Here is a 24,072-nt window from a genome sequence, read left to right as displayed (position 1 = left end):
AAGTTCACAAGCTTTGAAGGTCCAAAGGAGACGCTGAAAATGTAAAAGATGGAAGGATCGACAATGCACAACAAAGTATGCCATAAGCCCACTTGATACTGAAAGTTTTAGTGAGCCAAAATGTGAGTGAGTGAGTTTAGTTTTACGCTGCACTCACCAATATTCCAGCTATATGGCGGCGGTCTGTAAATAATCAAGTCTGGACCAGACAATCCAGTGATCAACAGTATGAGCATCGATCTGCGCAATTGGGAACCGATGACATGTGTCAACCAAGTCAGCAAGCCTGACCACCCGATCCCGTTAGTCGCCTCTTATAACAAGCATGGGTTACTGAAGGCTCATTCTAACCCGGACCTTCACGGGTTCAGCCAAAAAGAAAGAGATTGATAATTGTTCAAAGCAGTTATGTATTTGCCCAACTGATATTTTTTAACTTACTTCTCCACATTTGGATATAGACTATCCATATTGGTCAGCTCCATGAAATGTGTCACAAAGAATGAATACGCCTGAAAAAGAGGAAAATAGTATCAAAGAATACAAATTACTTCCTTACATATATCAGGAGTAGATTCTATTGTCATTGTTATATAGTCATGAATATATATGTAGGGAGGCTGAAAAAAAAAATTATAAAAAAAAATGTTCAAATAATGATAAAACAGCAAGCATGATGTGTCTGAAATTTGGGAATGTTGGTTTCAGTACTGTTTGTCGGTCTGATAAATTGAAGGTGTTAAGCATGCACACACAAAAATATTTTAAGCTAGGTATACTTTCAAATCAACTTGGAAACACACAGAAGAGTTTGGAGACAAAACCCTGAAGGGCATCTTGTCATGTCACATATCTCCTCTTTCCTTCATAAGGCTATATGTGGGGTATTTGCAGAAAAGACGAATCAAAATTCATTGCCATGTATACATGTGTATGAGACACATATTGCAATTTGTACTGGGAACCTCAAAATCTCTTAATATATATTTGTACTATTCAAAGGGCATAAAATCTATCAATATGGCATGTTGTATGTAAACAGCACACACCAAATCAACACAAATGCCTCAAGCTAATAGACATAATTTATAAAATTATGTATTAATTCCTCTGTAATGACTTAACATGCCTATGGCATTATTGATGTAATCAAGACACCATTGTGTAATGCACTCATCCTTGTTGAAATAATGTGTTGGGACATCACCTCCAAGCATTAGAGCACGAATGACAGTTCATTATCGAGTATAAAGGTACAGTTGAGAACAACTGAACCTCAGTGGCACCATTGTATAAAGTTTGTTTGTAGGCATAGATATTTTAGATATATTTGAAACATACATGACCCAAATAACAAACACTCATTGGTCTAGAGCCTTAAGCTGTCAAACAATCTTTGCCAGTGGGATGATAACATTCTCAAAACAGACTTCCAAATAGGAGACATTATTTCTTCACTACAGCTTCTTATAAATTGTTCATCTTCAGTAATAAAAACGTCCTATTCTCCAGTTATTTATACTTGTATGATCTTGAGTGTTTTCACAGATATAAAAACTGGAAAGGTGTGTGTAATTAATTTACTAAACCGTATCAGAATGTTTGTATTTTTAAGAAATCCAACATACTGTCACTTTTTTGTAAATTCAGTATGACAGAAGGACTCATGGAATAATCTCAACAAACTAAACTAGTCAATTACCAGTCACATCCAAATTAGGATCATACTGTTGACAACGATTTCATAACTATATCGTTTTTGTATTTTTATAGTGACCATTTTAACAAGTTTGCCCAAGCTGTGAAAAGTTTACTTAAAAAAAGATTAAATTAAAAATCCTCACACCTCATATTGTTTTTATTTATATTTGAATGGAAATTGAATACATGCAAGATATTTTATTGCGCCATAACACACACCTTGAAATATTTTTACACATTCATATATGAAAATGATTTTTGTATTTGTTCATACATTTAAGTGATACATTAATGAATTTGTTACTCCAACTGATGCGTCATTGCCCACAGGGTGCTCATACATTGAATTATGGAGACATTTATTATTATACATATATCAAAATCAAACACAGGGAAATGTCAGCTGTCACCTTAAATTTCATGAATTCATTGTTAATAGAAATAGATGGTATCTTTCAACTGTCATGTTTAAGAACAGTGAGTGTTTTAAATATTGGATATATTACTGATATATAATATTCTAAGGTAAAATATCATGTGCTCACTAACTCAACCAAAGCCATGCATCTTGCCTGTGTTGAAAGTTTCCTTCGCACAAGTACAAATTTCATACTTTCATCAGTTTGCCTATATTTTGTCATTATTCAGGCAAGTGCTGTTAAAAGTGAGTCATTTTCCCTGCACCCTACTGAATTATTTACATTCCTGTCAACATGACTGTCATAGGAGTGCAAGAAATCTTCTCAAACATGTCATTCATGTGGCCAATATGTCCCATATGCTCCACATTCCCTGTGCTATTAACAGGGACAGGCGAAGACAAAAAAACAATCACCAATTCAAGTCTAAAATTCCCCAAAAGAGGAATTCATTAGACAAAAACACTGAACCCTCTGTTAAACAAAATTATGAATAGGCAGTAAAAAACTTGTTCACACTTTCCGTAATTGTTAAGGGCAGAACATCCTTAATATAATTGTGCCATTGTTTCAAAACTAACCCTCAAACATGTTGAAGTTACTTAAAGATTATCAAAGTCTTATGCTGAAATACATGGATAAGGATTGAATAAGCAGGAATCATCCCTCTTATCTGCTGAAAGTGAGTTGGTCAAGTAGACTCTGTGTCGCTCTGTCAAGTATGCCATGTCACTAAACAGGGTGTGCGAAGATGACCCAAAAGACAACATTCATTCAAAAGATACTATTTAATGTTCACAAATCACTGTGACACCTGGGGCTCGTGGAATAGCAAGAATAGAAACATTTCCATTGAACTGTATATTTGTTAATGTCAAACACTGCTCCCTTTACACATATGTGAAAAAATATGCTGTACAATTGAAAAGAAGCATGTTTCTCTAAGGCAATGTGCACACAACAGAACATGTTACATTTTATAGTTGGGTTGGCATACATTTCCCTTACTGTAGGTACATACATAACAAATTGTAGCAGTACACTGGGTTTCCGTCTTTGTTTAGATAAATACATTATAATAAATACAGTGAATCGTCAAAACTGACTTATTATTCCCATGTTTAAGTCCTCAGTTGTCATTATTTACAAGTGGTATATATGAATTGTAAACCAAAAGTCACTGTGTTCTTAAATCTGATTGGTTGAAAAATATGATAGAATGGTATTTGATTTTCTGAAATTTTGCAAGACTATTCGCTGCATATTAATATTAATGCATACAAATAATTGGTACTTTTTTTGCTTCCACCATTTTCAAGATGCCTTCAACAGCACCTCAACATTTGGACTTTCCAATTTTCAATGTTGGCTAACGCCGTTGGTTCAAAATGAATTCCCGTGCTTCAAATACTCAATAACACCCAGAAATTGGCAATACATGATGTTTATCTCCAGTACATGATGTTTATCTCCCTAATTCCCTGTATAAATGTATGCCCTCTTGTTTAAAATAACTTCAGTGAATTACTTCTTTATAATGGTTTCACATTTTCTAACTATGAACTACATGTACTTAATGTAATAAAAACACAACCCCTTGACAACTTTGGAAGATACAAGATATAGTAGTAACCAATTTCAATGATGACTTTGAACTTATCAGTTATAACCAATATCTCAATAATCTAAGCCAGTCAGATTTATAGGGGAAAAGTATTTTCTTTTCCCAGTGACTCACTGACTTATTCATTCAATTAGCTAAGGTGAGCAGGGTGATTCATAGAGTGTATTTCAACCAATCTAACATACTCATCCGATAGATAAGGAATTAAAATAGGTCCACGATAAAGCACATTCCATGTCTGCTCAGTAATATCAGTGGTGGGAAGAAAGTAAATATTTTGTTTCAGCATTCTCACAAATCCAGAAATAGTGTCATGTCATACAAAGGATGGTCTGACATCAGCTCATACCAAAGACTCATATCAAGTTTAAGTCTTTCATGACCAATAAATGGATGACATGGAAAGATATTGAATTCTAGATTTATAAAGTAAAGTTGCCTTTAACTATCATATTTGAGTGATGTAGGACTGATACAAGCTGCACCTCTAACAGCCATTAACGCTTGAAAGGTGGACCCATTTCACATGCATGCACAACAACATGTAAAGTAAAAGTACAAATCAACCTGTGAAATATGTAGAAAAATCAAAAGCATATTTGTACATTACTGAATTCATAACATTGATTTAAATAGGCACAAAGAGTTTGTTTGGGTTCATTTTTTGTATTCATTGCTTAACTAAGCAATATTCAAACTAACAGCACAATATGGCTCACATACATCTAGTGGTGGTCCGATTAATTGAAATAATCGAAGATTGGTCGCAGTGACTAAACGACCAAGCAATCGATTATGTTTTCTCATAATCGAACACAAACAATTCTGAAAAACTTTTTGCATTAACAATATTTTTCACAAGGCTGGTTTTGTCTGTTATATTTCATAAGCACTACAAGCTGGTTCCAAGTCATGATTGAATTTATCTTAAAGACTCCAAGAAATTAATGTTCCTAACATACTAGTCATCCTTTAAAGACGCGCAAACAAAAATAACCAGGAAAATTTCATAAATGATGCTAACCAATTATTTTCGATGATTGATCGGTTGTAATGAGCCAATCATCAATTATGGGATTTTAACGAATTCCCAACACTACATACATCGAGATGAAAGTATCAGCCATCAGCTAGTTGACAACTGTTTTCTTTCGGCAGCTCTTGATGTTATCAACCTGTTGCTGACATGTTTCTCGGCTCTAAAATCAATGTTTGATACTATGTACATAATTACTCTTAACATCCTGTTTCTTTCTATTTTGTGAAAGTACCCAGGGTATATTGACACATCCAGATTTCACCATACACCATTTAATTAAGAACTGGGTTAAGTAAATATAGGGCCACAGTCTTATACTGATACCTCTGAAGTTGAAAGTTGAAGGTATATGTATCCTAGATTAACTACAAACACCAGCAAAAAAAACATAGGGTACTAATTATCTGAATATATTGAAGTTACATTTTCATTACCATAGAGTTGAATCTGAACACAGCATCTATGAATGTGAAATTTCACATCAAGTGTGAATGGAATGTGTTTCATGTGTAAAGGGAGCACACCTATAGAGGAACTCACAATAACTAATGCACTGAGCTAAGCATATATTTAAAAATGCCTCTGAGACAATACTATGTCAATGAACAGATGAAATGGTCAATTGTGGGTATGATAGAGGAATGTCCCTAATAGCCCAAATGTTAGGCAAATGAAACAGTGTAATTTCTTGACTATGGAACAACAAATGTCTAGTGTTGCAATGAGACCTGGGTGTGCCAGGTCTACAAATATGACACCTTAACATGATCGTCTAATCACAATTTTGCAATATACAACAGTTTCAAATCTGTTCCTGTTATGAATGGAGACTTCTGTACAAGAAGGCGAATGTCAACATCTACTGTTTAATACCATCTCTCAGGGGCAAAGATTAAGGGGAGGGGAGGTGCAGTTCAACACCAAGGATGGGCTGTGATCCAATGGCATAACACCATGTTTACAGACAACTCAAGGTTTTGCCTCCAATTCACAGATGGCAGAAAACATTGTTGGCAACGTACTGGTTAGCGGTTTTTTAACAATGTGTGTCAGATGGTATCACACATGACAGACCAACTGATTTGGCTGTCATAAAGAGACATTTGACTGGTCAGCATATTATGTTGATAAAATTATGCATCCTGTAGTTAGATCATTTGCTATGATTTATATGGGCATAATATTTTCTTGGAACTGCAAGACAACGTTACGCCCGTCCAATGCGTTGGCTTTGATGGATTCTTCTACTGTTGCACACTTGTCTTCCCTGCTATCAAAATGTATTTGACCAAGTCTGTGGAATGGGAAGGTCAGTCCATGACATCAACACCGACGTTATGTAAGAAGTTGTGCATCAGAACTATAGTATGGCGTGTAGCGTCTAGGACCATGTGGCTGCATGAATGGCAGAACTGGAGTGAAAATTGGGTCCTGACATGATACTGTATAGCAGTAAGATTCCCCTGGACGTCAATCCTCAAATCAACCATTGGCACCATATGCTCTCCATTACCATTATGCTGCTCCCTCCAAATCAGTCAATCTGATGTTCCCCTTCCTGTGCCACTACTGCTCTGCCATCGACAAAGTGCAATGTGAGGCGTGACTCATCACTGAAGACAATCCTGTTACACTGACTCTGGTTTAATCCCATTGTAAACGTTGAGCACAATGAAATTGCTTCAGGATAGGTCCTGTGTATGTTCAACTAGCTAAGAACCTGGACGATTTTTGATGGTCTGTGCTGATACTCTACCTCTGAAACCAGCGTGCTTGCAGATGTTGCAGTCCATAAGGTTGGTTAGATACAATCTGGGACTGTTGTTCATTTCATAAACCAATGATTTCCATTACTAACACTTGTTTATTTACCATGACAGCTCAAAATCCTACCTGACCTTTACTGTCCACCAACTTACTTACTGGAGAAAATAGAAAGTGCCATTGAAACACCAGTACATGAATCTCATATCAATATGTATGCAGCAGGCTTTTCGGAGATGATCCATCACATTTCACACATTCATACAATCTAACAGCATAATGGTTAGTAACATACCTTGAACTTGAGCAGATATTCACAAATAGCATGGCAGATTCCAACACCCTCTTCAGCACTGGTGCCTATAAGAAACAAAATCACCAAGGACTCTTTACTTTGGGATTAATCAAACTTTATAGGGATTAATCAAGTAAACTTGGATAAAACGCATGTTGTCCAAAGTTTTTTCATGCAACAATCCATACAGTGTTTGGAATGATTATATCGTTTATCCTACAAGGGAAATACATGTTCAAGTCACCTTTGCAAAGCTCACACATTACATATAATGTTAATACCTTGCAACCTTAAAAATTGGCAAATTTTAACTCAAATTTGTGAAATTTCACTCACATTTAAAGTAGACAGCTGAAGAATATTTATCAAAAAGCAAACAGCCATTTGCAGAAAATCATATACAGGAACAACTGAATGTGTTTATCAATAACCAAAATATTGCTTGCCCATGTTGATGTCCCTAAATGAGCTAACAGGGCATTGTTTTGCGTACAAACAGGGGATCAATAGTTTAAATATTGTTTAATGTCTCACCTCTTCCAAGTTCATCAATGATAATAAGACTGTCATTACAGGCATTCTGACAGATGTAGTTGATCTCCTTCATCTGAAGCAGGCATTTTACACATGCTTCAGTGAGATAGACATGCCCATTATTGCCAGGAGGATGTGTTGTCACATGACATTTATAAACAAAAAATATATGAAACAATTATCTAAAGCCATAAGCCATCATAAAAAAACACATTTACATTTACTTTTATTTGCTTGACAGCTCTATTTATCTCATGATCAGGTAAGAACTGATTAAGAGGCCCTAATAAAGAAATCAGTTCTCTCTCTGACAGACCTTGTCACTGTTAGAAAATATGTAAATGGGTTAAGCATTTATATGGTTGTAAATAACTCACAAACATAAAACCTGACTTACAGAGGGTTTCTTTCATTTTTATACCTAAGTTAATTCGTTGCCCTAAAAATATTAACCATACATTAGAAGTAGTTTCTCTGTCCCTACACACATATCAGCACATACCACCTGTGAAGTAAAATGTAAATGAAAGATTGCAGTGAGAAACTATACCCATGAATATATTGCCATTATTTACTTTCCCTTTTACATCACTGTATGATAAATTTCACAAACATGCAAGACAAGGCTACTTTCCATATCATTCCTCCCATATTTTTATAACATTCGTGCTATGAATATTAACATTGCATTCTGTGTTACATTTCAAATAGCCATACATCGTCTCCTACTTTATTGACCATGTTAACAGTGAAATACAAGTCATTACAAAGCCTTAACATTACTGGTACTTCTATATATTAAAACATAACGGTTTTTATTCCAAACTGGGATTTTTTACTGACATTTGACGCTTAGTTGGAGCTGAATGTTAGCCTCTGTGCAGGTGTAGATAAGTCCCTGTAGTGTAAATTCAATGACAATTAACACTGAATAATAACATCCCATTCAGTGTTGTATTTTTTCAAAGCAATAAATCCTCCTTCACTTTATACTGGTTCCGTTAACAGTAAAATACAAGTCCACAGAACAGAAACTGCTTACAGCCACACCAATTTTATCAAAGTTTGACAAACCTCCAACATAAACGTTGATGAGTTTGTTTCCATGTCATCATCACTGCCGATACGGGAGAAGATCTGACTGGCAATCCGGAAGGATGCATACTGTGCTGGAACAAACGACCCAATCTGTGCCATGATCTGCAGAAGAGCCACTTGACGAATGTAGGTCGACTTTCCACTCTGGAATATGTAACAGCTTCTTCAGCAGCCCATTCATTTTCAGTTTCCATATATAATTAAACATAACTTAAGCGTTTAATTCCAATATGACGTAGCTGATGTGAGAGAGCTTTTGATTGACACATACTGGTAATCTCTTCACAAAGGACACTGAATTTGTTAGCAAGCTACCAGATAGAGGTTATTATACTAACCATGTTTGGGCCTGTGATGATGATAAAGTTGCTGTCTTCAGAAGCATACTGAAAACATAAAACATTTTCAGTACATTTTAGCACATACAAATGTTACACTTACAAAATAAAAACAATTTTACTCTTAGTCTTAGAATACAAAAATGCAAAAGAATATTAATCCATGGACTAAACAAATACTCACAGTATTGTTAGGTACTGGGGCTTCTACTCCAATGTTTTCTAGAATGGGATGACGGCCCTGTTTGATTGCTAATGTGTCTGTAAATTCTGGTCTCACTGCAAAAGATAATACACCATTGACAGCAATATTATACCGGATATGTTTTCTGGGGAAAAGCGGGTTTCATGTACAAGTATGTATTCATAACATTTGTATATAACATTTCATCACCTTGCAAAACTAAGGTCACACATAAGATTGCTTTGCAGTATGCCTTCAATTGCATGATAACTTAAAGTCACATCCATTTGTTTAAGCAATTTTAGCTCAAATTAGAAACAAAATGTAAGAAAAGCACCAACACAAAATTCTAAAGTTAACATTTTTCTCCTCAAGAATGGTGTATTTTCTCTAATATAGATTAAGATTAGAACATAACAGTAATTTTTATTTAACACATGATACAGATTTAGCAGGAAAATCTCAGTAAAATGAATAAATATTTTCAAAAGTAAAAGTTGAAAACATAAATACATCTCCTTTTTACATGTACTAAACAATCAAAAGTATACTGACAGAAAATTGTAAATGAAAAATGCATTCTCAAGGTCATCATTTAATGATTAGAAAATTTCCCATTTTATCATGTTCAAATGCCCAATATCATCAAACATTGTCAGATTTAAAAGGATGTCTTGAAACATATACAATATAACAGACATAGCAAGGTACCTTTAATCCTAAAAAGGTGGGGTGAAATTGGGTTTAACGTCGTGCTTGAGAATATTTCGCTCATATGACGACATGCATGCGTGTGTATGTGTATGTGCGGCAGCTGGTTTTATAGTGCTAGCCCACTGAGATACCATGCCGCGGTGAAGCATGAATACCCCACTCAGACACATTATACTGACTCCCGAGCCGACCAGTCCTTGTTGTACCCATTGATGCCGAGCGCCAGGCAGGGACCAACAAGTACCATATTTTAACGTCTTTAGGTATGACGCGGTCGGGGATCGAACCCGCGACCTTCCGCTCTCCGGGCGGACACTCTAACCAGTACACCACGGAGGCGGTCTAATCCTAAAAAGGATAACAATGGCAACTGATTGTCTTTGAATATCTGCTGATGAGAGCTAAATTAGGTTTACATTGGGTTGAGAGTTCCTAAACAACAACACACCATATGAGGAAAGACTGCAGGCCTTGGCAAATGCAAGCATCATATCCAAGTTTGAAACACATTCCGACAGCTTGTACAAGCAGCCAATATGCTCTCGAATGTCTCTTAGGAGATCAGACACAACACTGGAACAAACGTAAAATTTAACACAGAATATGGTGGGATATATACAGAAATCATGCCAGAACTGATAGATCTACTAATAGTTGATTTAATATGACTCTAATCGAAAACTATGCAAACTCGCCGATATATTTATGATTTAACATTCAAATGAATAATCGATTCTCTGTAATTATGACACAATAAATGAGTTAATTAGATTTTCTTTCAAATATACACTTATATCCTGTAGGAGGCATCATAATTTTAACATTAAATATTTTGAAAACAAACTAAAAACTTAAATAGTGAAGACATACTAGAGCAACTGTAAGATCTAAATAAATATGCAAATACTAGAAACAGATATGCAAAATGTATACTTACATGTTTGTCATGAGATAAATCTCTTGTAGGGATTCTTTGATACGATCTGAAGAGACAATAAATGCATTTACAAAAACAACAACTACTAACTTCAGGTATAGATTACCTGCTGAAGAAGTTGACAAACATACATACTTTCCCAATGTCCTCATAGTTACATTTAGCCAAACCATATTATTGCCCTGCGGATCTGTATGCACCAACATAGATGTTATGTACTGATAGAGACCATACTTATTAGTAGGGCTGTAACGAATACACTGTGTGGCGAATATGATACGTATAAGAATATTGGGTAACGAATACAAATAATTATTCATGAATACAATATTGAAGTTAAGTGATTGATGCACAATATTGAATGCCCATGTTGACAGTGTTAATTTGTCACAGCAATAACCAGTGATCTCATGACACTCAAATTTGGTATCTAATAGTTATAGCTGACAGTAACATGTGCAGCCTTGGAAAACTAACATGACTTGCGGTACTACAAGGCTAGTACATATTTCATTCTTGCATATCTCATTTTGAAAAAGGACATAAGGGTTCAAGTAAAACGGACACCTTTAAAAAAATCGTAAATATTCATGAATATTCGGTTCTGGTGGCCACGAATAACAAATTGAATTCATGAAGGGCTACGGTTCGATTCACTTAATATGCGAGTGAATCGTAACAGCCTTACTTATTAGTATTGTATCACATATTCATGATAAGCAAAATTCAAAACCATCAACATCCAAGAAAAAAAGAAAAAATAATAACAGTAAATCATGTAAATGTTGGTTAACAGTTTTTTACTAAGAAACAATGTAAAACAAATTAGCCTGATGATACAATGCTTCTACCATGTCAACAGAATAAACAGAACAACACATACAGAAACATTATATTTCAGAGGACAACACAACTTACCATTCAGTTTGATCTGTGGATAAGGGGATTTGACCAATATTGTACTTTCCATTGCTATGTGTACAAAACATAATACGATTCTTCACCTAATGTATACCATACCATTTTTGTTACAAATTATCCATCTCCTTAACTTTATTTATTAAGTTATACTTATCAAAAACTCTTGACAGGCATATGCCAGACATATACACAAAATAGCCATAGAGACCCATATAATTTGAATCAGCCTATACTTGTGAATTCATGCCAGGAAATTACATACTATCATATTTATGGGTCAGTTAACACCCATTATCTTTTGTGTTTATCAAATGATATGATTTCTGAAAATATATACATCATTTGGGTTTTTCAGCAAGAAAGTCCTGGGCCTCCAGGAAAACTAAAACATTGGGTGCATTACAAGCTACGAATTTGCTTACAATCAGCAAATTAATTGCTTTTTCAGGGCTTCCAAAAGTTGGAAGAGCTTGTAAACAATTATGCTATGATTACTGCCCTAATGAAGAATGTAACAGAATAGTAGAATTGTCTGGATGACAAGCCAGTGAATTCATGACCAATAAATTGGTGAGATTGTAAGCAGCCCAAACCTGTACATAATCAGATGTGGACAAGGCAAACAAGATGCTCACTGTATGAGTAAAAATTCACAATGACATACATACAATCCGCAAAGTCACACAATAATGCAACCAATCATCACTACTGGATACTGGGGACCTATTCTATCCTGAATCCCTTTTTAATCCCTAACCAACTGGTGTACTACTCACCAAGTCTGACGTGGTGAAGCTGAGAGTGCTCTTGCACTTGGTGATCTTGATGAAGATTCCTGGCAGTGTCTCCTGTGTGTAAGCCTCCTTCCCTCCACAGTACAGTTGGATGTAGAACCCGCGCACTGTGTTGTATGCTGTCCGTAATGGGAGGCTGTATTTCTCACCAATCTGCTTCACCATTTCTTGAACATTACAATAACAGTCTCTGCCTAGGACATCAGGGTTCATTTTCAAATACAAAACTATCTGGTACAGTTTTCATAATAGTAAACCACAAAGGTCCCATTATTTTCCCTTTTGAAGTTTTAAATAATTTCAGTACTAAGTAAAAAAACTTTATTCATTTCAAAACACCACTTTCAATGACTGAGTGTGTGGTGCTTCCAATCTTGTCAGACTTAAGACTTATATGAAGGCTTATTGTCACTTGACCAATTAGCAGTGAAAATGAACTATCAGAGGTGAGACAATCTTATTCATATACAGTGCACTCTGTCCAACTCGGACTCTCTCTTTCTCGGATTGCTGTACAAACCGGACTAAACTTACGGTCCCGATGTATTTGAAATATGTTAGGACCAACCATACATTAAATATCATCAGTAAGTATTTACCAAATAGAGGCATAAGTATAGATTACAGTCATCTGAAAATTAATTAATTCACTGTATAGAAAATGATAAGCTGGATATCTGACATTGGCACACATTATTCTTCTTGATTTTACAGTTACAAAAGCAAGGATGTTTTTATCTCATTCCTCTAGGTACATGATGTTTCATTTTATGACCAGCATTAAACCTGCCTATTAGAAAGCAACAACTGTCATTTACCTGCAATGTCATCCACAATTTCAGTGTACGTCCTTCGACCAACATCCAACAAACCTAAAGTCAACAGAAGAAGCATGATTTTTGTTATGAAACAAAATAAAGACTATTTCAAAAGAATATTCAATCATATACTTCGTAAGACAACTGTGGCACATCATATTACCATTTTCAAATAATTATATTCATTATGTAAGTGAATATATTTATTTAGGGAGAAAATCTGTTGAAAAATGACTAACATGCATTTGTCAAGTTATAATTGGTTCATACAGACCATGACTGTTTCTACTTACCATTAAGATTTGGCTAAAAGAAACAAAAGAAATTATGCCATTACTGGATATTGTAAACCAAAGTCACCATGTTCTTTAATCTGATTGGTTAAAAAACATGATCAAAAGGTATTCGATTCCCAGAAATTACAAGACTATTCGCTGCGTATTGACACGTACAAATATTGCACACACCATTGTATTGTTGATAAAAAATCATGTGTTGGCCAATTTCCGGGTGTTGTTGAGGATTTGAAGCACAGGAGTTTTTCATTTGAAACCTCCAGCTAACGCTGTTGGTTTCAAATGAATTCCCATGCTTCAAATACTCAATAACACCCGGCAATTGGTCAACACATGATGTTTATCTCTATAAGGTAAATTATCACTATGAACAAAAGAATGTTTCCTACCCTCATGGTTTCCTGTGACCAACAAGTACAAGTTATGAGTTACTGTTTTCCATGCAAATTTAGTTTTGTTCTTTTTTGCATCATTTGATAGGCTTGAATAGCTAGTGATGTGTTTCTTGCTGAAAGTTACTTATCTCCAAAGGCACTATACTACTCTGGCCTGTAAATATTTTCTTGCCTATCTTGGGGCTCTATTTCCAAAGCGTGAATATGTCATATGTTACAACTTGGTGATGAACTTATCAGATACAACCTGTGATGTTTTACATAGGATCTCTTGCTCACAATCAACATGCCTACCTTGACAGCAAAACATTTCTGTGTCCTCATGTTGAGTGTTCCTTTCTCGTACTTTGTGTCTTCATGAATCACAGTGTGGATCTTTGACATGATTGCCTCAAAACGAGGATCCTCCAGAGACTAGAGTTTCATGATAAATACATCATTTTACTCAATTCATACAACTTTGAACAAATATTGTCATTTCTTAAAATTTCTCTCTTCAGCTTTTCAGTGTTGAAATCTACAGGCCCTACTTGGTCTGAGGATGGAGACCAAAAGCCTCAAAGCAAATTGTTTTGAATCAGTTAACTGTCAAAAACTTATACATTTCAAATATAAGTTGGAACTTTCTGCATTCTTTATCTTCATTTCCCAATTAGATATGCACAGCAGCTGATAAAGGAAAAAAAGGGTTTAGGTGACTTGTTGTTCTACCCAAATTGTCAAGCAGATGAAAAATGAATAAAGTTGCCGTAATCTATCTTGACAAGTCGCTTTCTATCGATACAGTTAGAATTTATCAATCTTTAAAGCTAAAAAGTTACATAGTTTGTTTCAAACATTTTCTCATTATTACTCAGTTTATAAAAGCCATTGGATTGTAGGTACATCAAGTATCTGAAAGACAGACCAAAGACTACATTAAGGAACTACAGGTTACATCTGCTTGCATTAAGTGAGTGAGTGAGTTTAGTTTAACGCCACACTCAGCAATATTCCAGCTGTATGGCAGCGGCCTGTAAATAATCGATTCTGGACCAGACAATCCAGTAATCAACAGCATGAGCATCGATCTGCACAATTGGGAACCGATGACATGTGTCAACCAAGTCAGCGAGCATGACCACCCGATCCCGTTACTCGCCTCTTACGACAAGCATGGGTTACTGAAGATCAATATTCTAACCCGGACCTTCATGGGTAGCTTGCATTAAGACCATGATATTGGAAGAAGTAATCATGTGCAAGAGAATCTCTTATTTCTGATAATTTCTCATTCCTATTATCGGAATGAGGTTTGAATACAATTGCTAACTTGAGTAAACAAAGCAGTTTCTGAGCTAGGAACATGTTAAGTTAATGAAAACAAACAAAATCTCTGGATTAATAACTTTCCATCAACATCAGCATTGTTTACTTTTTAACCTACAAAACAGGAACAACATATTACTATTATTGCTTCCCAAAGTTACATACCTTGCAGGGGCGGTGGGGTAGCCTAGTGGTTAAAGCGTTGGCTCGTCATGCCGAAAACCCGGGTTCAATTCCCCACATGGGTACAATGTGTGAAGCCCATTTCTGGTGTCCCCGCCGTGATATTGCTGGAATACTGCTAAAAGCGGCGTAAAACTAAACTCACTCACTCACTCACATACCTTGCAGTATGCTTTAAGCAAGTCATTTTCACAGTCCTTGAGGAACTCCATGAGAGGTGACACCAGCTCCAGTGTGTGTTTCAGGTGGATGATGTTAGTGATCTTTGACTCGGCAGTTTTTAGTGTCTCCTGTTTGGGCAGCTGGACACACAGAGAGATGAGGTGATCTACATCCAAGAAGCGACTGACCACAGACTGCAGGTTCAGAAATATCTCCTCCTTTTCAGTCAGCTCTGCCACAATATCCTGTCTGGTGTGTATTGTTTCAAAATCTACAACAGCAAATTAAAGTTTTCATATCGTGAAAACCAGTTTTGAAATGGGAAAGGAGACATTACTTGGGGGTCCATATATTTCGTCTGAAAATAGAATGATCACATTTCCATATATGCTATCACCTGATGTGAAAGAATTAATTGTTTTAGCCTAATTTGAAAACAATGCTAAGACATGTTACCATGGCTGATGTGGAACACTTGAACACAAAAAAGTCAATATATCATCATCAGTTTGTATTATTATGTGATGAGAAGTGGAAAATTTCAATCAGAATTAAACAAATAGTGCCTAGCAATTGTATAAATGGAGTTACTCTACAATTTACAACTATGACAAAGCTGCACTTGTGCCCAGTGTTAATGGAACTAACACTGTAGTCAAACTAAATGCATTACTGAATCTACAACTGTACTAACTCAGTCAAGATACCAGCCATAAACCCAAGTCAAATAAATGTACCAGGTAGGTCCAATCCAGTCTTCAATAAAGGAATATCTTTTTAGAGCAAAGACAGTTATCATAATTATAAACTTCATCCACAGACCTGATTTCTTTTGTATGTTGCTGTAGTAGTACAGATGGAACATTTTAAGCCTTTAACTCCACACTGATCAATCAATGTTGTCAAGTCATGAGACAGTAATGAACCAAAGATAGATAATTGTATGTTCAAGTTGAGCGTGGACAAACTATTTAGTATCAACAGAAAATGACAGAGATGTGAACCTGATGGGGGCTGCAGTATGTTGGAGCGGAGCATCCTGGCCCCACCATGCGTCTTGGTATGATTCAGGACACCATACAGTGTATGCTCACTCTTCGGATCTCGTCTGTTCTGAAGCAACTCCAGGTTCTTTGCAGTTGATGCATCTACAGTATACATGTCATGTCATCAAACATATTTTGGACTGCAAGAAAGACCAATATCTACATGAAGCAGAGGGTAAACTCTTGAACACACCAGACAAACAACACTTTAGTTTTCAAGATCAGCAACAGACATCTCATACCATTTAAATGATGTTAATATCATTAACTAGTAAAGTGTAATTGTTCTTTGGCTTCCTAATATAAATATCTTAAGTCTTCCATGCCTCACCTATCATGGTGGTCTGTTCACTGCCCTTAAAGATCACCTTGAGTGAGGCTGGAGCATACATGATGTTCTGTATGAACTCTGTGTACTTGAGCAGCGCTGCTGTGGTTGCTAGACAGTAATACCTGTTGTGTGAAACAGGGTATTAGTAAAGATTAAACATCAATAAATCACAGCAAACTCAAGTTTAAGGTTAATTAAGCACCAACACAATTGTTTTAACAACAATAATGATGTAACTCTCAGTTTGGGAGACAGGCTTCATGATGAACACAGTTAAAAGGATTCAGCATGATCTGACACATAATTTACCAGTTTTAATTCCGATCAACAGAAACAAACCTAAAAATTCTGCAAAGCTCTCAGATATCTGTGACGGTAGACAAACTAACATGGGTGAGCAGGCTTTTGCCAGTTTGCATTCAAGGAAGGACTTTTCGACAGACAAAGGGCATTGAGACATTTATAATGTAATCAACTTTGGACAAGACACTCTAGACTGTATCATTACCAGATTTAAAGGTCTCAAGGAAATTTCAGATACAATCAGTCATCATTGTCCTAGAAAAGGGACCATTATCAAACAGGATAAAATTAAATCTCAGGAACAAATCCCTTTGTTTCCATTTTAACATATTCATTACCTAGAACCCCAAATGTTTCACCTACTTAGATGCCACTTCCATTTCTACAGTCTTCAGGTCTGGAACGACAAGGTAGCGGATCTGCTGCAGGCCTGGAAGGCGATAAACCATACTGTCACCATATAAGTCAGCATGATCATCACAAAAACATCCTCCCAGTAGTTTTAATATGCATGGTTGCAAAATCAACACCATATTAACTCATAACACACCTGAACCAGCCTCTTTCCAATAGAAACAGCTCTTAGTCTTAGAATGGAAAGGATGATAAATACAAAACCTAAATACTTAAAAGGCCTACTACCTAACTCAAATCTTAAATTGTAGGTTGTGTACAAACAAATCAGTTATAGTGTTTAAAATGTGTGTTCAGTGTTAGTTATGTCTTTGTGGATTATTGAGACAAAATGTCCCAGGTAACCCTGCTGGCCAATGCTGGTCAAAAGAGCTGAATAAAATGAGGATCAAGTAGTATGGAATGTTGAAAATGGTATCTACTTTTCAGGATTGCCCCAGTCAGGTATTAACATCCTGCCATGATATAGCTAAATTACTATAAATTACGTCTCCCCAACACAACAGGACTGGCTACAATCACAACAGTCCAGCTCTAAAGTTACCAGTCCCCAATTTTCATGGTATCATAAGCAATGACGTGTGTTTTCCTCCTGTTGCCATAATAACTTTCTTTCAAAGAATTTAAACTAGGCATGTGACAAAACAACACTAAATTCAAGTTCTGTAATTCAACAACACTGTCTTATTTAATTGGTATGAATTTTACTCATCCAGAGGATTGATACAAGTAATTCTTTTTATATCAGGAGAACCTTTGAGGAATTAGCCCCTTTGGGGGTGATGGAAGGGTATTTGCAACTCTAAACACAACACAAGTACACTACCAAAGACTATTTCAATGTACGGATAACCATGATAACATATCTGTTACATATCCAGCTGACATCTTATAGTCCATGCTGGAGAAACATTAGAAAACATTTGTAAAATGAAATGTATCTCATATGGGTGAGATGACTTACAGACCTTTTGTTTCATTGAAGTATTTTCTCTGCACAGTTGAGACTGTAGAGCTTTGAAAGTGATCACTGATGAGGGTGTACAGTTTGGTCATATTGCCAGTCTCACAGGCTGTGTTGGGCATGATAATCTGAGAAAAATGTTCAAAAACATACACAGAAACAATTAGTCATTGGTTCAAATTTCAGATTAGTCATCATGGCCATGATTATGATCCTTTGTTAGCACCATACAGATGATTGCAGATCTCACCATTACGACAGCATCTATCATCTGCAAAAATATTTGGTTTCTTCCAATGTGAAGATGAAAATTGAAAACAAACTCAGCACAATTAACATCTTAAAGGATCATTACTGACATTCATACCGCTTCAGTAAACAATTTATTTGACTGCTCTCTCCACTTTTATTCTTGAAAATCATATTAGGATAGTCATTAGGCATCAAATTCTATTGTTGGTTCATGTGATAATTGACAGAGAATATTTGTTCAGACCCATCCATGTAGTTGTTTACCTCTAATGGCTGAAGTATTTCAAGCTTGGTCATGGTCTTCACATATGTCTGTGTATCAGAGAACTGTGAAAGATTCAGAACTGGTGACTTCAGATCCAAACTTGTCATGCCAATTTCTCCACGAGCCAAACCAGGCCCCTCAACAATGGCTGAAACACCATGATATATGGGTAAGTTATAAGTCTGACTGATAATGAATCAGAAAAATATCCTCCAGGCGATGACTGTAACCTGCAAACAGGTTATGATATGAAACATTATGTACAAACATTGACTGTTTTACATCACTCCTTTACTATGAAGGGAAGAATGTGAATACTGTAAAGTTGTGAAATCAAAAGAAGTTAATTAAAAATATCTTGGAAATACAATGTAAACTACAATATAACACACATCATACAATATAACAAACTTAAAGGAACCACTATTTTTAATTTGTTAAAACCATAGTTTGTAATGCACATTTTGACTAAAATGTAAGTAACAGGACAAAAGCAACAGTTTGTTATATCTGTCAGTTATCAGCATGTTTGTTAGGAACATAGATTATAGGCCAGGAGAATTAGAGTTTGACCCTGAACAAATTGCAACAGAAATAAATCCAACTGTTTTGTACTCAGACAACCCTGACCAGGCAAACCAGTGACTGTAAGCATGAGCAGCTGAGTAAACCAAACCACAAGTGTGACCAACCAATCTATTCTAATGCTTATTACAGTACCACCATATTTTTTATATTTTTTTCACTTATTACTCACGTATTAAATGTGAATATTAGCAGAACATAACTCCAGATTCAAAGACAGATGAACAGTTAGTATTTTGTCAAGTCACCATGGGCAGCAATGCAGGCTTCAAAGCGGCTGGGCATACTACTGATCAAAGAAGTTAGAAAGTCGTGGTCCATGCTGTCCCAATATCGGACCACCTCTTCTTTCATTTCAGCAATATTTGTCAGATTTTTCTTATTGACACTTTCCTTCATAAGTTCCCAAACATTTTCTATTGGATTTATGTCAGGGCTATAGCTTGGCCAATTTAATAATGTCATATTTTGGGTCCGAAACCAGGCCTGTGAATGCTTTGAATGATGTTTTGGGTCATTGTCCTGCTGGAAAATCCAAGAATTTCCATAGAACACATGAGCAGATGGAAGTAAATGTCCCTCGAGAATATCTGTGTACCGCACACTGTTTATATTCCCTTCAAATACACAGATATGCCACCCCACACGTTAAATTTCGGACTGTACTTTGGGCGCTGATACAAAGGTTTTTCAGTTTGTTTGGTCCAGAATTTCAGTGTATTAGGAAACAGCCACACAGAACTTTCATCTGAGAAAATCACATTGTCCCAGTTAAAATTTCTATGCTGTAAGCACCAGTTCAACCTTCTCTCCTTTTGTTCAGGTTTCATGATCGGTGATGGAATTCCTCGACTTTTCTGCCAACCCATTGCATGCAGCTCAGTTCTAATTGTCTCCTTACAGACAGCCACAGTTCCTCTATCAATCATATCCAGCCTTAAGTTTTCTAAACTCCTTCGTTTGTTTTTAGAAACAAGAATACCAAGCCGTCTTCTGTCACCGACAGTCAATTTTCTGGGCCTACCTGCGCCTCCCTGGTGCTCAATGCCATATCCTTTGCAATATTTTTGAAATCACTTTAGCTGATCTGATGTCCTTGTTATAATACTCTAAAATCAACTTCCTCTTCTCTAAATCATCCATACTGAGAATCACTGAAAATGTCGTCTGCTAGCAAGTAAACAAAGGGGGATAACTCTTCACAAACTAATGAAAAAGGATTAACGGAGTTGTCTCTCTTGAATGAAACCAAGCACTTGCTAGCTGGTCAAGGTTGTTTATACTAGAAATCCAATTAAACATATTCCTAAAATTCTCAATAATTTCTGGTCACACTATACAAGCACAGCTTACCAGGGACCAATTCTTTCCACAGGGTAAATACTCTGTAATTGTTTTGTTTTTATATTAAGTTATACAGTTAAACATGAAATCAATGCAGGAATGAAATTAATGTGAAAGGATTCCCATGTCCCTTGCTCCCATTAATAAGGTGACACATTTTATATGGGCATGTTGGTGTTTTGTGTCAGGTTCACTGCATCTACTGGAAATATAATGAGGGAAACAAATAAGGGAACACCACTTCATTGCAGTGTTCCTTTATTTATTCTCAGATTTTCACTCACAGTGCAATACAAAGCATGTGAAGAAACCTGGAAAAAATAAAGGAACACTTGTATTTTCATGTATTTCCTTATTTGTTATAATAAACTAACTAATTATCTATGCAGACTTGACTTTCTTACCAAGTACTGCATCAAGTCTGGTCACTGTTTGTCTAAACAGATCAACTAAGCATTTCAAAAGGATAGCCCTATGAAATACACAATGGCTTCAGGCTAGGCGTTTGACTTTATGTGCTGGCCTGACTCTGAGGGTGTGGGTTCGAATCCCGGATTGGACCCAACCCCAAAAGAACTACAATCTGTACTTTACTAAGAAAGTGTAATCCCAAATATAACATATGTTACAGGATAGCCCTACTTGCATAAATTACATGGCACATTTTAGAACAAAGGACATCACGCACATCCATTTGGTACCAAATACATTTCATGTTTCCTGTATCACACTATTCTGTCTCCCAGACCTTAGAGAATAAATTAAATAGGAACCCAACTCAAGTCTAGAGTGATTTGGCAAGTCTAGATTGTCTCAGCTCTGAAATTAACTATGTGGTGGCAGCCATTTAGATCATATATCTAGTATCTCACCAACAATGACTGATGAGTTATGGTCAGCCGGTGTGGTTGTGGATCCTCCAGTATTGTATGGTGTTCTCCTTGACCCTGGTGTGCGAGCATTAGAGGATGGAGCTCTCGGTGTGACGAATGGTGTCCTAGAGGCTGGCGTCTTGAAAACTGAGCGGTGATGTGGGATGGCCGGAGTGGCAAAGGAAGAGGACTCTTGGGGATTCTTTGACACACTGGAACTGTACACGAAAGACCATGCAAATAAAGAAGCTCTGCAAAACATGGAATGACAGTTGTTTTCTTTAATTTTAAGAGCAGCATATGATGTTGCATCCATTCCCACATGAATTCCTGAAATTGTATTAGTGGTTATACACCATTACATAGGTCTTATACATTGTCACATTACATGTGTTAAACCATTTGGTCCCAACTATGGATACCTTTTTAAGGTTTTTCACTTCATATGAAGTGTGAAAAACAGTCGTCAGGGTTTTACATGACGTGGGATTCCTGCATATTTGACGCAACAATTTTGTTAAAGACTCTCAAAATATTATCATACGAGTCAAGTTTGACGCAAGTTTTATGAGTGACCCTCAGAATTCAGTTCAGAGTCAATAAAATCGATTTGATAGCAAACAATGATAGTTTTGGTGAGGTCTTCATTAATTTAGATATTTCTTTCAATTCATGTTAATAACTGTATGTTACAGCGAATAAATCACAAGCCTGATTATGTGTTCAGTATACTGGAGTTTCTTATGAGTGAACTGAACAGTGACAAATATACTATTTATTAACTAACATATAAATGACAATACAACACAAAACAATAAAATTTCTGCAAAACTCTTGCTTTTTTATATACACACATAAATATTACGCAAAACTTTTCATGACTCCCAAATATTGAAAATGACTCCCAACAATAAATACTGTGGGTCACCATGACTCTCTTTTTTCAAAGTCTGTGTAAAACCCTGGTCGTAGGAACAAAAAAGGAAATAAACGCTTAATTATTAAACCAAAATAATGAATAGTTTCCTTGAGTGTTGAACATGTCTTTGAGGACTACATCATGACCATTAGTATGTCCATGTTTTAGATGAAGCATAAGCTGATAAAAGAGACTTGATTACTTAAAAAGAAATTTCCTGGTCACTATACCTCCTGGATGAGGTGCTGCCAAAACAGGTTGTTGACAATGGACCTTGTTGATGACCATCACTCTTTGAGTTTCTGACACTTGAGCTTGATAGATCTGTGGTGTCCGGAGTTTCAAGAAGTCCAAAATCTGATTGGACAACACACCATGGCAACAATGTAATATTTTCAAAATGATCTACAACTCATGATGATGAATCATGATAATGATGATGATAAATCGATTATATGTCATTATATATAACTAGAAAAAAAACTACTTTAAATGCTCATTCAAGTCACTTTCTGGGTTCACAAGCTTATCCATAATAGGAAGATATATGCACTACTCATAAATAAATTGGTCAAAAAGATTCTCATTTTAAAAAATGTTATGATTATTATATTATAATTTTGAAAGGCTCTTTTTGTGATATGGCAATACTATTGTTGTCTGCCACCTTACTATCAACCTTTGTCATAAAAAAATATTGTTTGATAAATTGTTGTTCTTTCTTGTGAAGGCGACTTAACCTTTTTTCTATACATGCAAATCAGAAATGCAAGTCAATTATGATTGTATATAGATATGTATATGTCGTGTGTGTAAAGTAGGATAAACTGTCATAGCTGGTCAAACAAATTCGGTTTTAAGAATTCAATATCTCGTAAGCTCGAGTTGATTGGGCCTACTTCCGACTAACATAAGCGCAAACTTACTGTACTTTGGCTGTTTGGGCTTCGAAGCCATATCGACGAGGTTTATGACGTTTGAAAATTCGCGGTTTGCATTCTTAATAACTTATCATGAATGAGAAATATAGACTCAAATAACGTCGTTTTATGGGAGGTCGTCGGTGTCGTTGCCTCAGCTCTGCCGCTTTTCCATGTAGACGTCAGTTCGATTGGTCACTGAAATTAACATTTGCACATATATCCCTATTTGATGCACTCGATATTTTCTTGGATGATATATCCATAACAAGCAGTTGGTTACACGTCTTTCCTTTCAAATCTGCGCCGTGGAGCAGACGATTCCGAGACCGC

At 36.0% G+C, this 24,072-nt stretch overlaps 1 protein-coding gene across 1 annotated transcript in view; it reads right to left on the bottom strand.

The window, feature by feature from the left end:
• LOC124269946 (mutS protein homolog 4-like) overlaps positions 1 to 24,072 on the bottom strand; it is a 30,564-nt gene extending 6,492 nt beyond the window's left edge. Inside the window, exons 1-22 of the mRNA XM_046704955.1 lie at positions 23,746 to 24,072; positions 23,050 to 23,176; positions 21,901 to 22,118; positions 19,099 to 19,247; positions 18,587 to 18,710; positions 17,568 to 17,634; positions 16,902 to 17,023; positions 16,529 to 16,672; positions 15,524 to 15,795; positions 14,166 to 14,285; positions 13,474 to 13,486; positions 13,181 to 13,234; positions 12,345 to 12,529; positions 11,566 to 11,578; positions 10,648 to 10,693; positions 10,159 to 10,283; positions 8,997 to 9,091; positions 8,813 to 8,860; positions 8,451 to 8,618; positions 7,377 to 7,449; positions 6,843 to 6,907; positions 442 to 512 (exon numbers count right to left, since the gene is read on the bottom strand). Of these exons, the coding sequence (XP_046560911.1) occupies positions 442 to 512; positions 6,843 to 6,907; positions 7,377 to 7,449; positions 8,451 to 8,618; positions 8,813 to 8,860; positions 8,997 to 9,091; positions 10,159 to 10,283; positions 10,648 to 10,693; positions 11,566 to 11,578; positions 12,345 to 12,529; positions 13,181 to 13,234; positions 13,474 to 13,486; positions 14,166 to 14,285; positions 15,524 to 15,795; positions 16,529 to 16,672; positions 16,902 to 17,023; positions 17,568 to 17,634; positions 18,587 to 18,710; positions 19,099 to 19,247; positions 21,901 to 22,118; positions 23,050 to 23,176; positions 23,746 to 23,776 (2,330 nt within the window). The 5' untranslated portion in view covers positions 23,777 to 24,072. The remainder of the gene's footprint in view (positions 1 to 441; positions 513 to 6,842; positions 6,908 to 7,376; positions 7,450 to 8,450; positions 8,619 to 8,812; positions 8,861 to 8,996; positions 9,092 to 10,158; positions 10,284 to 10,647; positions 10,694 to 11,565; positions 11,579 to 12,344; positions 12,530 to 13,180; positions 13,235 to 13,473; positions 13,487 to 14,165; positions 14,286 to 15,523; positions 15,796 to 16,528; positions 16,673 to 16,901; positions 17,024 to 17,567; positions 17,635 to 18,586; positions 18,711 to 19,098; positions 19,248 to 21,900; positions 22,119 to 23,049; positions 23,177 to 23,745) is intronic.

Source organism: Haliotis rubra, unplaced genomic scaffold (assembly GCF_003918875.1).
Source record: "Haliotis rubra isolate DU_JTF1 unplaced genomic scaffold, ASM391887v1 Scf102, whole genome shotgun sequence".
NCBI lineage: Eukaryota > Metazoa > Mollusca > Gastropoda > Lepetellida > Haliotidae > Haliotis > Haliotis rubra.
Note: the sequence above shows the minus strand (reverse complement) of the source record. Positions and strands in the feature narration are given on the sequence as shown.